Consider the following 13,577-nt stretch of genomic DNA (forward strand, 5'->3'; position numbering starts at 1 on the left):
AGGGAAGGAAATTGAAATGAAAATTGGTTTTAAAGAAAAGAAATGGTCTCACAATTCTCCCAATTTAAGGAAAGGAAATGATGCCTGCCTCACAATTCTCACTGCACACCTGTATCCTGCCCTAAGGGAAGGAAAATCCCTTCCCTTAAAGTGTGGTTCAGGTGTCCAGCATGGTTCAGGTGTCCACCGAGATTCACCATTTGCTCACCTCCAACCCCCCCCCCCCCCCCCCCCCCCCCCCCCCCCCCCCTCCGATGATACCAGCTTTTCTGGGACACAAGCTCCTTAACACTGTTGCATTCAAATACAAGGAAAAATACTGCAGTAATGTTGCAGTTGCAGGCTGAAAGAGGTGCTATGAAAAATAAAATAAGAGGCAAGCATAGACGATGTGATGCTTTTGAAAAAGCCTCAAAATAATGAGACAGCTGCTAGAAATTGCTTCAGCAACATGCAGATGCTTCATAAATGCATTAAACTAGAACACAGCAGTGCCAGAAGTGATGCATTTTTCCTGTTAAATAAATACACAAGCATCTGAAAAACCACAGTAATTGCGCGAAGGTGAGATCCACTTTGAGAGTAGCCACTAAGAAACAGTCTCAGCTCCCAGGCATTCAAGCAAAAATGCCAAGACCATTTACACCAGAACATAGCATAAAATTAAAGGAAAGATATCTGCACAAAGTAAGAACACACATCAATTTTAATAAAACATTAGCAAAACGTTACAGGTAAAGAACAAGAAACAAGTTTAGTATTAACGCAGCCACAAGACCAAGTAGAACACAGTGTGGACAACTTTACAAAACAGCAAACAAATTTTCTCCTTTCTGAGGATGCTATTCACCACTCGTGGTCCAGTTAAACTCCCGTCAAGTGGTGGCACGTAAGCTATGTATCAACATCTATGATTGCACAACGGATGGCACAAAGCTTCAGAGAGCAGCCACCATGCAACTACCTTATTAGTTTTTCATGACACGACTGTTAGCTGCAGCTATTGCTATCTTTAATGAGCCTCTGAAATGTCAGGCATCTACTTAGGCATGTGCTCCTTCCTTTCCTACATGTAAAAAAGTACAAACACACATTCTGCGCAGGGCATTCTATAACAAGCATTCAAATATCACTCAAGTTATAGGCCTTTTCATGCCACTTAACATAAATTATGCGAGCCTCTAGGTTTCATGCCTAGTTGCAATTACAGTGACGACCAACATGATAAAATATTCCACAAAGTCCAAACTGCCAATGCAACTTGCATGAATTATGCATTATCCCTTTTCAATCAGCACACACGAACCAAGACTGGCAGTACAAAGGTCCTGTTCCTCACAGGCCACATGAAAATTGCACAAAAGAGAGATCCAACTGAGATTTAGATAAATATTCATCGTCCATATAATGCTTTGAGAATAACATGCACTATACTAAATTTATGGTCAAACTTCCTGCTTTCAACACCACAGCTTTTATGTGAACCAAAGTTCACAGGCACATTTCAGACCCAGGGACCTGAAGACATTCCAACATTTAAGTGCCCATCTGAGCATGTCGTTCACTTAACATTGCGGTGAACTGTGTCACAACGACATGGGAACAAAAACCTCATGGCAACCCTAACAACAATACCGTAAAAACCGGAATATAGGTAGAACTTTTTTTCAAAAAAACCATGACGAAAATTCGACCCCCATCTTATATACCGATCATTGGCGGAAAAACTACGGAATTCTTGCAACAATGGGCGGCAGAAGTCAACAGCCTCCATTACCATCGCCATCAGCAGCAGTGCGGCGTGGCAATGTTGTCGCACCGCCATTTTGAGTTTCCGTCGTTGCAAAGCGATTTTGTTAAAAGGCTGCTTTTTCACATTTTGTTTCAAAACGAGCGGAAGCCGTTGGCAATTCACCGTCACCTTCAAGAAAAATGCGACTGAGTATGCGGAAGCTCACAGCAACCTGGCGACAAGGCGCGAATTTGGGCGAAGAGAGCATTCAGTACTGGCGGAGGCAGAAGCTGCGTATTACAACTTGCAGCAACCAGAAGAAAACATTTCGTGGGCGGACTGCAGCGTATCCAGAATTGGAAGGAAAGTTTGCACTGCGTGCAAGATCGCTGCCTGTGACTGCTGAATGCATTCGCGTGAATGCGGTAGAGATCGCGCGTGCCTCTAGACTCACGAGGGCGCAATTCAAAGGTTCGCCATACTGGGTGCGGTGATTCATGAAGAGGAAGGGCTTTGCTTTATGGCGCCATACTTCTGTGTACCAGAAACAAACGCGCCGGTCAATGGGTGCGCGATACTATTAAACGAGCCGCATTTAAATGAAAATAAATACTGTCACCATTGTGCAACCTGTTGAGTCGCATTTGTTTCAAGGTAAGGGCGTCTTTCGGTACTTTTTCCATTGAAAAAGATTTTTTTCATTTTTAGAATTGGTAAGTTAGGGGGTCGACCCATATTCCGGTCCGACCTATAGTCCGGTTCCTACGGTAAGCTCAACCATTTTCAGACACAGTCCACTGGATTTGTTATGTATTTTTGTCCGGTAGACCCACATTGAAATAAAGCCTATCCCACAACTATGCCCCGTCTTCACCACACCGGTAATATCACTGCCAAGCCAAATGCTTTCTGCTCTGTTATTTTGCCTACCAACATGAAGCACATAGACCAAGCTATCCAAAAGCTACATAGCCATCTACAAAGCAGAAAGCACAATGAAGATCCAAGCATTCATGGAAATAAATAACAAGAAAGAAATTCTGATGTCTTGAAAAGCCATAGTTTATGCAGCATATCACCACCTTCTTGCCACGTCATTTTTTAGCTGCAATCAGAAAGTTAGAGTGGCTCAAAAAGTAAATAAATGCACTAAATCAAGAGTAAATCAAAGCAGAATTTACTGAGTAAAGCAGCCTTTTTAGAACCTCAAGCAAGGCTGTTTCGACAAGCACTGATGGTGTATTTCAAACTGAACAACCAACTAGGGTAACTGGCACCGTATACAATTCCTTTGCTAGTTGCTTGAACTTTACAAATTCTAATTACACAGAAGTCTTGAAACTAGACAATGTAGCGTGCAAATTACAGCACACTCTGAGATGCACCCAACAACCAGAAACAACAAACAATGGCTGCCATACTTCGTTTCTAAGAAACCTCTCCAAGACTACACCATTGTCGCACATGTAACAGGCATGGCAGGCAAAACATTCAGCTGCTGATAGCATTTTTCACCGGTTTTTTCAACGCACACAAGCCTTCCTCCTAGCCTGGAGCTCAGCTTTCTCAGGGAAGAAGTAAAAGGGTCTTTGACCCCACAATGTGCTGACCAAAAGCATGATAGCCGTGGCGCTTTTTGGCCAAGCTGCCTTTGCACCATTTGAAATCAAATCGTTATAATGCCTGCAGCTTGCAGCGACCATCTGCCTCATTACGGAAGGTAAATATATAGAAGGCTTCTGTGATAAACCCATTTAAAGTTGAAGTTTATTGCACTCTTCTGGCTTGCCCTTAAACAAAAATTAATGGCGCAGCTTTTCTGAAAGGCCGACTACATTTTTAAGTAACATTCATGGCAGCTATGTACCATATAATAAGTTGTTGAATCACTCGGGTTTTTAATACTCTGAAGCACACAGTAAAATTATGCTCCATAAAGGCTTAAGCTCTACATTGCACTAAAGTGGCCTGCTACATTAGTGACAAGCGCTTCTGCACTATCTGAATCATATTCAGCATTACAGAGTTGCTGAGAAGCCTTCCCAATGAAGTTCTCATAGCATTACTGAAGCAATACGTGTCCTGTGGCAGTGAACAATACAACATACTGCACACAACTAAAGTGAAGCCACTCTGTTCAAGCACACTTTTTGTCCCGTTGACATGTTAGAAGTTTCTACAAATGGTTTAGTCATTACTTTAAAAGGACACGTGGATTAATGACACCAGATAAGTGTACTGACTTGCACTGCCATGTGCCCTTGAACACTCGGCGGTGTAACCCGAGGACAAAAAGGTCTTTCTCAACACAAAAACTGGTCGTTTTTTTTCCACTCCACTGCTGCTAGAAGTAATGCCCCGTTACTGCCAACGCACATTTTGCACGCATGGCACCAGAGCAAGAAACAGAGAAAGAATTGTGCGAAGTGCAAAGCTAAAAGTCACTGAGGGAAGGTCCCCCCCATCATCCCTTGTTCAGAGCACACCTCACTGCGAGTCTGGCACCTTGCAGGTGTCGGACGTAGGAGGGCAGCCTGGGTACTCCTTGAGGTGGGGGTCATCCAAGTCGCCACGGTTCTTGTGCGACGCCCCTACGGGGTGGTTGGAAGGTGGTCCAGTGGTGCGGACGCACACACACCGGACAGAATCAGCGTCGCGCTCAAAGTACTGGCGCGGCACTCCGGCCCAGCTACGCTCCACTCCGCCACTGAAAAAAAAAAAAGATAAATTCACGGTGATTACATGCTTAACAATGAGTGCTAGCTATGGAGACAAAATCATGGTTCAATCCCACTTATTCATCGTTGATACTCCTCACAGGCTGCTCCGGCCTTCTCCAAGTTTCTCATCTTTCGTGCATCCAAATTCCATGAAAGCCAGTGCACCGGGAAGCGAAGATAACACACGAAGAGCTATGTTTTGGAGAGGTTGCGAACCTCTTCATGTAGGCGTACAGGCACGTAGTGTGTGGAATGCACCTGCTCGTTGACTTGGTGCACTCCACCAAGTCAACGAGCGCACACATTATCACACACGTTTATCACGGTGCAGAGATGGCCGGCTAACCGTGCCACATGCGAAATGCCTGTGGCAGATGGAAAAGCATGTGGTCCATCTTCTTATAGAGCTGCTAACAGCGACACTGCAACAGGAGTGAGATAAGAGCAAGATACATGTCTAGCCAGCTGGGCACCTTCGGAGTGCTCCAAGCCAGAGGGAAAGCAAAGAACAGAAGAACACAAATAGCAGTCGCTGCAGAAGAGAGGCGGCAAAAAAAAAAATTAAAAGACCCTAGACAACGCTGTTCTTGAGAAGGATGATGGGAGCTTGTTTCATAAGCTCGCTCTTGAGCACACTTCATGCATAGCCTAATAAATGTTCTATTTTCAATTATCTTCACACTGCAAGGTCATTTTATTCTTTTTTTCATGTAGCAAGTACCTGGACCCACCTAGCATGCGCACATTTTTTTTTTTCTGTGTGGGAGGGAGGGCACTTCTGATAAGACAAGCAGACTTTCATTGTCCCTTCAAGTTCTTGTTAAAGGGAGCCTACTGTATTTACTGTACTTTTCTCCATAAAACATGCGTGTCTGTCCAAAAAATTGGGGGACGCTTAAGCTTCGCCTTTAAGAGTGGAACACGACAGCGTGTTGCAGCACTGCCAGGGAGCCATTGCCCTTTCAGCGCGACGCCTTGCCCGTTAGACGCTCTGCTACGTATGGTGAAACGGACGCACGGAGCGGAAAACCACGCGCGGGACTCAAGTTGCAGTCATAGTTCCTCGGCACATCGTTCTCAACAAACCCGATGCCAGGAACGAACGCCAGCATAGCTTCCGCGCCGAATGGGCAGAACTGGCAGCAAGCCTCAAGCTTCATCGTGAGCGCACTTTGGATGTGCCCTGCATTGTTCCCCGCTCACTGCATGTGTGGGGCCTGAACAAGAGATATGTCAGACGCTTCATTTCCTTTCCTTAAAATCGAATTTCATTTCATTTCCCTTTCCTTAACCCGCAGTTCCATGTCCACAGAGATATGGGAGACAGGCCTCACTTCTTTTTCTTAAAACCAATTTTAATTTCATTTTCCTTTCCTTGCAGTGTGGTCCAGGTTGTCCACCCAAATATGACAGGCGTCCCTTCCTTTCCTTGTGCTGCCATCAGGCTATCTGTTGGGGCAGTGGCGTACATCGTGAGGAGGAGGAAGAGGGATTTTTCCTTCACAGCCCATGCTGACCACACGGGCTTTTTTCTGTCATAGGAGCTCATTAACGCTGTCACGTTAAAAGAAATGAGATCAGTTGTGCTAGGCCAATCGGAAAAATCAGAGGATGGATCTAGAAGGCGGGGCAGTTTGTTGGGGGCGTCAAGCGTACAATCAGACCCAAATCTGATCTGTCGTCGGCATGCTGTTGAGTGTTCGGATCTGTTGTGATGTTTCTCTGTGTCATGTCGTAGCTGAAAACGTGGCACAGTTGTGACCAGAGATACATAAAAATTTTGTGCCAAACTGTAATCTGCTACTGACACACATCAATGATAAGCCGAAGGGGATAAGAATTTTTCAGAAGTGCAGATGTGCAGAGTAGGAAGAGAAGACATAATATCCAGACAAGCAAAGCAGAAATAGGGGCTAGTTTGCTGCACATGGTGTTCAATTACCTCACTATCATCAAGACACTACATGGCAGTTAAAGGGGCGCGCGACGTTTTTATCACCTAAGATTATTCTCATACCTTCCATACATCAGTGCCAAAGTAATCATAGAAATCAGAGCAAGTATGCAAACAAAAATTATTCCGCTTAGGGAAATTGAAAATAAGAAGACCAGATGAAAATGCACACCACTCGCCCTTTTCACAAGCCTAGTGCTGGAGACTGGGCACTACCAATCAGAACTGTGGCTTGCACACACACACTGGAACCTTGCATCCAATGCTGCATTGACAGGGAAGCCCCGAGTCACACATTCTGACGGCATTGCTCCGCATATATTACGCAGAGAAGACAGGGACAACTAACACAACAACGGAGGCTCCTTGATGTTTCCTTGCAATCACTTTGGTGTTACAAGGATTTCTGGAGCAGAATAAAATATTAAATATTGGGATTTCAGTGATCTCTTTGGGTGTTCAGGCATCAGAATGTGCCATACTGTGCATACAAAGAATAAAAACCACATTCTTGATTTTCATCGCAGGGCCCTTTTAAGCGGACAAAAAACAGATTCCCCAAAACAGAGTGCACGCTTACAACTGCCATTTATTTAGACAACATGATGGGTTTATACATTTCATGTGCATGTCCACACCAATGTACACAATCAAATTTATTTTATCGAGTTGCACTGCACATATGTGTTGTTGGCAGTTCTTTATTATCACCTCCTCCACAGTTGGAAAAGGGGTGCTTACGCATTTGTCTTCACCTGTCTCAAGTATTTCGTAAGCTACTCTTATCTCACGTTCACTTATGTCACGTGTACAGGATACAATAGTAGTTGTTTTGAAGCAAGGTGCGCATATACGAGTTGGAGAATGCAAGGTAAGGTACCCAGGCTTTGTGATTACTGCTTTGGCACCTGCCAGATTGGCCACAATAAAGAACCAGTGGTAATGCACATGTATGATACAGCTCGATAAAATAGATTTGATTTATGCATTGGTCTGGACATGCTCATCAACTGTATAAAAGCAACTTGTTATCTGAATAAACATTGATTGTCAGCGTGTGCTCTGCTCCATCCTTTTTGCTGTCTTCTTCCAACTTTCGCATGGCTCTTTAAACACTATTTTCAACACACACTTTCAACTGCAAAAGAAGGTGCTGTTTACCATATAACTCTTTCCTGGAGCAACTACTAAGCGGGGCACACACGGTGCTGCTTCAACAACAAAATAAGAATACCGTAATAAGACCGAGGACAAGATGTGACAGTCTGACAGTTAGCAGGCATTATACAGCAAACTGTGTGGAGGCAACTTGCTTTTTCAAAGCAGCTGTGTTATTACAGTGACCCTACTTTTCTGCGAATCCCCGAAAAATCGCACATTTTAGGTTGTTTCCGCGAAATTGTGTGTTAGCAGCTGCATTCTCTTTTCTCGATAGTACTGTGTTCCTGGATATCAGTAGTTTGATACAATGATAGGAATCTGATTAAGTTAATCGTCTGAACTCTTGAAACGCAGAATCTGGTAATCAACAAAGTTCTGCCGATGCCTTGACAAGCTTGCTCCCTCTTTCGCTCAAGTAAGGCAAGCGCTGTGGCTCTGGTAGCAATGCACTCACACGTTTGTACAGGAAGAGTTGCGATACTGTTGCTTCTTGAAAGTAATATTGCTGTATTTGGAAGAGCATAATGAGAGTTTACCCTTAAAGGGACTATGCAATGAATAAAAAGTCGCTTGTGAATGTTTTAAATGCTTAGAAATGATGCTAAGAAGCATTCACACCAAGTATGAGTCTTCGGAACTGAGCCGGCAATTTATTCTGAATTTTTAAAAAGTTTTTTAAAATTCACGGGCCGATTGGTGTGCTCGTAGTGACAGATTTTGAAACTAAAAGTGTGAAAAAAGACGTCACTATACCCATGACGTCACCAGGCCACCACACGCTGTCATTTGCTGGAGCCACGGCAGCCACGACGTCACGGGCACACTTCCGGTAGCCGTGAAAATCGTCTGCTTGTGCCGCAACGCGACCCTCTCGGGCAAGCGCGAGCCAGGGCATTGCCTTCACGCATATGGTTTCAATTTTCCTCTGACGCCTCCTTCTTTCGGGAGTTCTGGAGCCACTCGCAGTGGCTCGCCGAGTCGCTACTGTCGTCGCTGGCGTTCAGCCGGTACGGCGTAAATGCATAGGGCTCGATGCCCATCGCGGCCGTAAGAGCGAGCAGTCGCACCTCGAAGCCCGGGTGCATTACTGCTAACTACAACAGACAAGCAAAGAAACCCAACGCACGCCGCAATCACGCCACCGACGCTGCTGCTGGGGTGCTAGGAGCGACAACCGGAAGCTGCAAAAGGAACGTCAGCGGATGACGTATTCATGGGCGGGGCCCAGTCCCAGAGCCATTTTCTTTATTTTTGTCAGGTGCCCCGCATGTACGAGTTGAGCAGGGAGAGGAGGAGCTTATTTTTTAATCGTCGTCTATATCTTCGTTGTTATTGATGCTAGCTCAAAAATTCTTGCGTTGGGGTGATGAGTGATGAAATGCCTATCTCTCGTCTGCTTTGCGCAATCTCAATTAATGTATTGCATAGTCCCTTTAAATCATCTGTAGCAGAAAGCGCCACATTATTTTTGCGCCAAACTATGAACATAGTGCAAATTTTTTTTCCACTGTTCTTTGCGATGCCTGTACAGAAAGCTCACCCACCAAGCTCATAAGCTGCAGGAAAAAGCTGGCATTTTGACGACCTTGGACCATTGAAACAAAGTGCCGAGAAAGACTAGCTACAAACTGGAAAAGAAGGCAATGCAAGCTATTGAGAAACAAGAGAAGGCAGAGAAACAGCCATGAGGGGTAGAGAAGGAAAAAGAAAAAGGCGAATGGGCACAGATCTGTGCAGCTCGGCAAGAAGCGGTGACACTGTGGCAGTGCATGCATTAACGTGCAGAAGGCTTAGTTCTCAAGAAATATTCCACATTTTTTGCTTTAATTCATGAATTTAAAATTTTTCACCGCAGAAAATTAAAGGCCTTATTGATAACTTGAGCACCAACGAACGCAAGCATTGGCCAGAAATGTGTGCACCCTCAATGCTTGTCCACGAAGAAAATGAGATTCCCAGCCACATTATGGCATCTGCACGGCCTGTTTGAATGTTCATGCACACCCATCAGTTAATGAGAAGTGTTTATAAATTCTGCCACGCAATGAATTAAAAAATGTTACAATTCAAACTGAAGTTCAGAATATTTTCTTTCTCTGGGGCATGCCACTTTTCGATATACTTTCCAGCAGTGGCAGTCCACTTCCGCCGCCAGTATGCCACACTTTGTGTGCCACTGTACAAGAATGGGGGTGGCATTTTACGACAGCACCTGTGGTGCACTGCACAAGTGACCTCTTCAATACATGAGAATTGCATCCCATTCAAGTGTTTAATTCCAGAAAGAAGTCCAGTGGCACGAGGTCTTGGCTTAGTAAAAACATTGCACGCCTCGCCTACACCCTTCATGTGAGAGTTAAGCTCAGGCAAAACAACCATTCCGATCCTACAACAGCATGCAGACTAGTGTGCTAGCAGCACACAGCACATGTACTTTGCTAATGGTACAGGCTACATTAAAAAGTGCTCAGCCGTTGGGCAGGAGAACATTCGTAACTTTTACCTGAAGGTAACCAGTTCCATTTCCATCATCACTTGATGAAAAGCTGATGCCCGGGCGACAAAACCTATCGAAAATCCCTCATACACGTCTCAGTTTCGAATAAAATATCTGTAGAAATCTAGAACTCACGTCTGTCCTCCAAGCCCACTGTTGTGCTTTTTTTCAAGTTAATTCTGCGAAAATGTCGTACCAAAAAGGTGACGGCACAACTCTTGTAGAACAGCTACCAACTGCACAGCTCGGACAGGAAGACTGCCAAAATGGTCTCACCTGCTCTTGCTGCACCAAACGCTGGTGCCCTTTTGTGGAGCCCACTCAGAGTTGCAGGGAGGGAAGCTCTTGCTCTTTTCATGGGCCAAGTACTCCTTCTCCTTGGCCCTCTCTATGGCCGCCCAGACTGCCCGCAGCTCGTCAGTTGGCTCGCCGTCATTGGTGTAGTACCGACCAGACAGTTTGCCTGTTGTAAGAAACATCAACGATGGAACCTCAAATTCAAAGCTGCTTTCTAGCAGTCAGCAAGAAATTCTAGCCTGCCTTGAAGCATCACACAGGAAAGGTCAAAATTACAATAAAAAAATTAGGAGCTGGCAAGAGTAGCGCTTCAGCCTTCCTTCACTTAGAGGGATACTCTGAAACTAGCACTTTGAACTATATAGCTATTAGAATGTAGCTTACAAGCAACCGCAAGGAATTTCAACTGCACATTCAACTAAATTTAAAGTTTTAAATATGAATTTATCACTCATACTTACAAAGTCAAGATTGCATTCATAGATTTAAATGCACAAATAATTTTCTACAATGCTTTCAATTTCTACAGACTCAGTATTCTTCTTTAGTGTCCCATTAAAGGATTCTCAAACCTCAAAAAGAATAAAGGACTGCATAAGTTAATGGCTCGATGAGAAATGGCTTTATTGAAATGGTTTCAGAAATGCCACACTAAAATATTTAACGCATGGCATGAAGGTGACAGCTCCCCTTCAGACACGCCACATTAAAACTGAGGAAAGATCACTGCACAGATATCAAAGTTTTTCTGTAGTTTTTACAACAAGGCAGCCTCAGTATATTATGGCAAAGAGCGGCGGAGCTCTGCTGAAAATATTCACACACGACTTCAGTCATTTAATTTACTAGCGCCTCAAATACCCCTGCAGCAGAGTCTACAAAATGAGGAGTGTGCATAATTGAACTGGCACGCTTTGTTGACTAGACTTCACTACAGTAGCTTCAAACCCCCCCACAGTTCCTTAAATTCTTTATAATTATCCTGTTACTTATTCTGAGTGCTGCGACAGTGTCCATCTCATCTGAAGGTTCTGGCTTATGAATAAAAGAATATTTGTTAAGTGCTGAGTGATCATTATTCATTCCTAAATGAAAAGGAACAATACAGGTGACAAACAGGTGAAGAACAGAAGACTAGTCAAGTTGGTGTAGATTTATATTTTTTTGGCAGAGTTAATATACAGAAGCCAAAAAGACCAGGAATGATTTCCCTGTATTTCTGTTGACTTTCAGCACCTGCATTGTGCTTTGTCTTTGCTCTTGTCTTCGTTAGTTTCCACCACTACAATATAAAACATGTGCAGAAAAAAAATGTAAAGGCAAAATTTGAAACTGTTCATAGTGCCAACATTGGCTGCTGATGCTTATCCTAGACACTACGGAATTGTTGCAGAAATATGCTATCTTATTAGAGCATTTGTGATCCACTTAATACCACTGCAATGTAAAAAATGCACCAGTTGTCATTTGAGCAGTGCGCAATTCATAAATGAATCATCAGTAGGCTTAGCCCCCACTGAGCAAAAGCTGAGCTCACAAAGTACACAACTGCATACAGTACATAGTGTTTGAAAGGGTCAAATCCTGCCATAACGAGCTTCAGTTACAACAGCTAAACTTTATTAACGTCTATCAACAGCTAAATAATTCTGTGCAGAATGCTGTGCAGGTGATGAGATTCTCCTTACCCCTGTGTACTGCTACTCACGTATTACGGTTATGTGATGTCTAGTATGTGCCTCACTGACAACCCAGCAAACAGAATAGAGTGAACAGAACTTGACTAAAATTTGGGCAACTTTTTTATCCCGTAAGCTAGTCTCCTTGTAAGTGTAGGCGCAGTCTCTAAAGAAAAGAATTTAAGCAACAAAGAAGCAACCCAATATAAGACACAATTTGCATCGTCTTGAGAGCATTGCACAGCTCCTCAGCCCTCCTTACATGAGTTACGCTCAGGTCGAGGCACACTGAAAAGCTTCCACAAAAGTTTCCATAACTACAACTTATTTTACACTAAGTACAACGAAAACTTTTCGCATGTAAGCTACATCAGCGCCGCTACAAGAAACAAACTCAGGTGCTGCAATGAATTAACGCCACGCCCCTTTGTACAGAGACAAGCGTAACGGAACTTTCCCCAGCTTCCACCCTGCTTCAGCTACCTAAATATTAAGGCTATGACCTCAACTTTTTTTTTAAACATAAACGAGGCTTGACATGGCGAGAAGCGTGGTTATTTTCACCGTACCGACAAGGGTGTAGTCCTTTTCGTAAAAGTCCACCCATTGCGAGAAAGACAACAGGTTTTCATCCGTCAAGCCATTGAGATCGTCCGTCAGGCCTTCTTCGGTGAATTCACCCGTTATGTAGGCCCTCGATGCGTCTCGGCCTGAAAACAAAACGCCAAATACGATATTAGTCGTGACCCCCCGCACCAGGAAGTGGTCGCGTTCCCGAAAGAGCACTACGCGACGCTTCAGCACGCGGAAGTGCACTTACCGGCGAACTGCGAGTAGCCGCCTCCGGGCCTGTAGTGCTCAGCGCCTTTGGAGACGTCGTAAACGCGTCCCAGCACAGCCAAATAAAGACCGAGGGATTCGCCACTGCCGTCGTACCTTGCCAGCTCTTCCGCGGTGAACACTCCCTTGGCGGTTACCTTCGATCGGCAAAAGAAACTGCCCACATACCTGGCCGACCTCAGCAACTCGCTGTGGACCTTCCGTACGAGACCGGGGTACTTTTCGCGCGGAATGGGCTCGAAATACACGAAAGCGACCGCGGCAAACGCGACGAGAAGTGCGGAGACAAATATCAGTTTCGCCGCCATTTTCGCACGGCAGAAATGGCACAAAGTTGCCGGCCGAGAAGCGCGAGCTCGCTAAACTTGTTTAACTTCACGTGGTGACGTGGTCGTGGTCACGCGTGCCGGAAAGAACGAAGCGCCGGTTGTGGGAAAAGCCGCCTTGCGCGAAACGAAAGAACCAGAACATCAGACTGGCGCCCGTGTGCTGTGCGATATGTCAGCGAACGTCAAAGCAGTGAAAGCAGTCAAAGATCCCCAGATGGTCAAGATTATTCCGTAACCTTCCACCAAGGCGTCTCTTTCTCTCTTTCGTCTACTTCCGCTGCCCCAGCTCAGGTGCTTCAGTATCGATGGCAGATGCCGGGGCTAGCAAAAATCTTTTCCTTCCTTTTTACTATTATTTTAATTAAAAA

General features: G+C 44.7%; 1 protein-coding gene across 1 annotated transcript; it reads right to left on the reverse strand.

Moving 5' to 3' along the window:
- Positions 1-688: 688 nt before the first annotated feature.
- LOC144121440 (neuferricin-like) lies at positions 689-13,226 on the reverse strand. The gene is made up of 4 exons (XM_077654644.1): positions 12,861-13,226; positions 12,610-12,750; positions 10,341-10,527; positions 689-4,439 (listed from the first exon to the last, which is right to left on the reverse strand). The coding sequence occupies exons 1-4, from the start codon at positions 13,186-13,188 to the stop codon at positions 4,220-4,222; spliced, it is 876 nt and encodes a 291-aa protein (XP_077510770.1). The 5' UTR covers positions 13,189-13,226; the 3' UTR covers positions 689-4,219.
- Positions 13,227-13,577: the final 351 nt, after the last annotated feature.

This window comes from Amblyomma americanum, chromosome 2 (genome assembly GCF_052857255.1).
Source record: "Amblyomma americanum isolate KBUSLIRL-KWMA chromosome 2, ASM5285725v1, whole genome shotgun sequence".
Taxonomy (NCBI): domain Eukaryota; kingdom Metazoa; phylum Arthropoda; class Arachnida; order Ixodida; family Ixodidae; genus Amblyomma; species Amblyomma americanum.

What these genes read in the sequence shown, in the direction of transcription:
- LOC144121440 (XM_077654644.1), bottom strand. Translation starts at nt 13,188, where the DNA reads ATGGCGGCGAAACTGATATTTGTCTCCGCACTTCTCGTCGCGTTTGCC. An exon ending in CGGCTACTCGCAGTTCGCCG is followed by an intron (nt 12,751 to 12,860) that starts GTAAGTGCACTT and finishes TTTTGTTTTCAG; the next exon opens with GCCGAGACGCATCGAGGGCC. An exon ending in GTTTGGTGCAGCAAGAGCAG is followed by an intron (nt 4,440 to 10,340) that starts GTGAGACCATTT and finishes TTTTTTTTTCAG; the next exon opens with TGGCGGAGTGGAGCGTAGCT.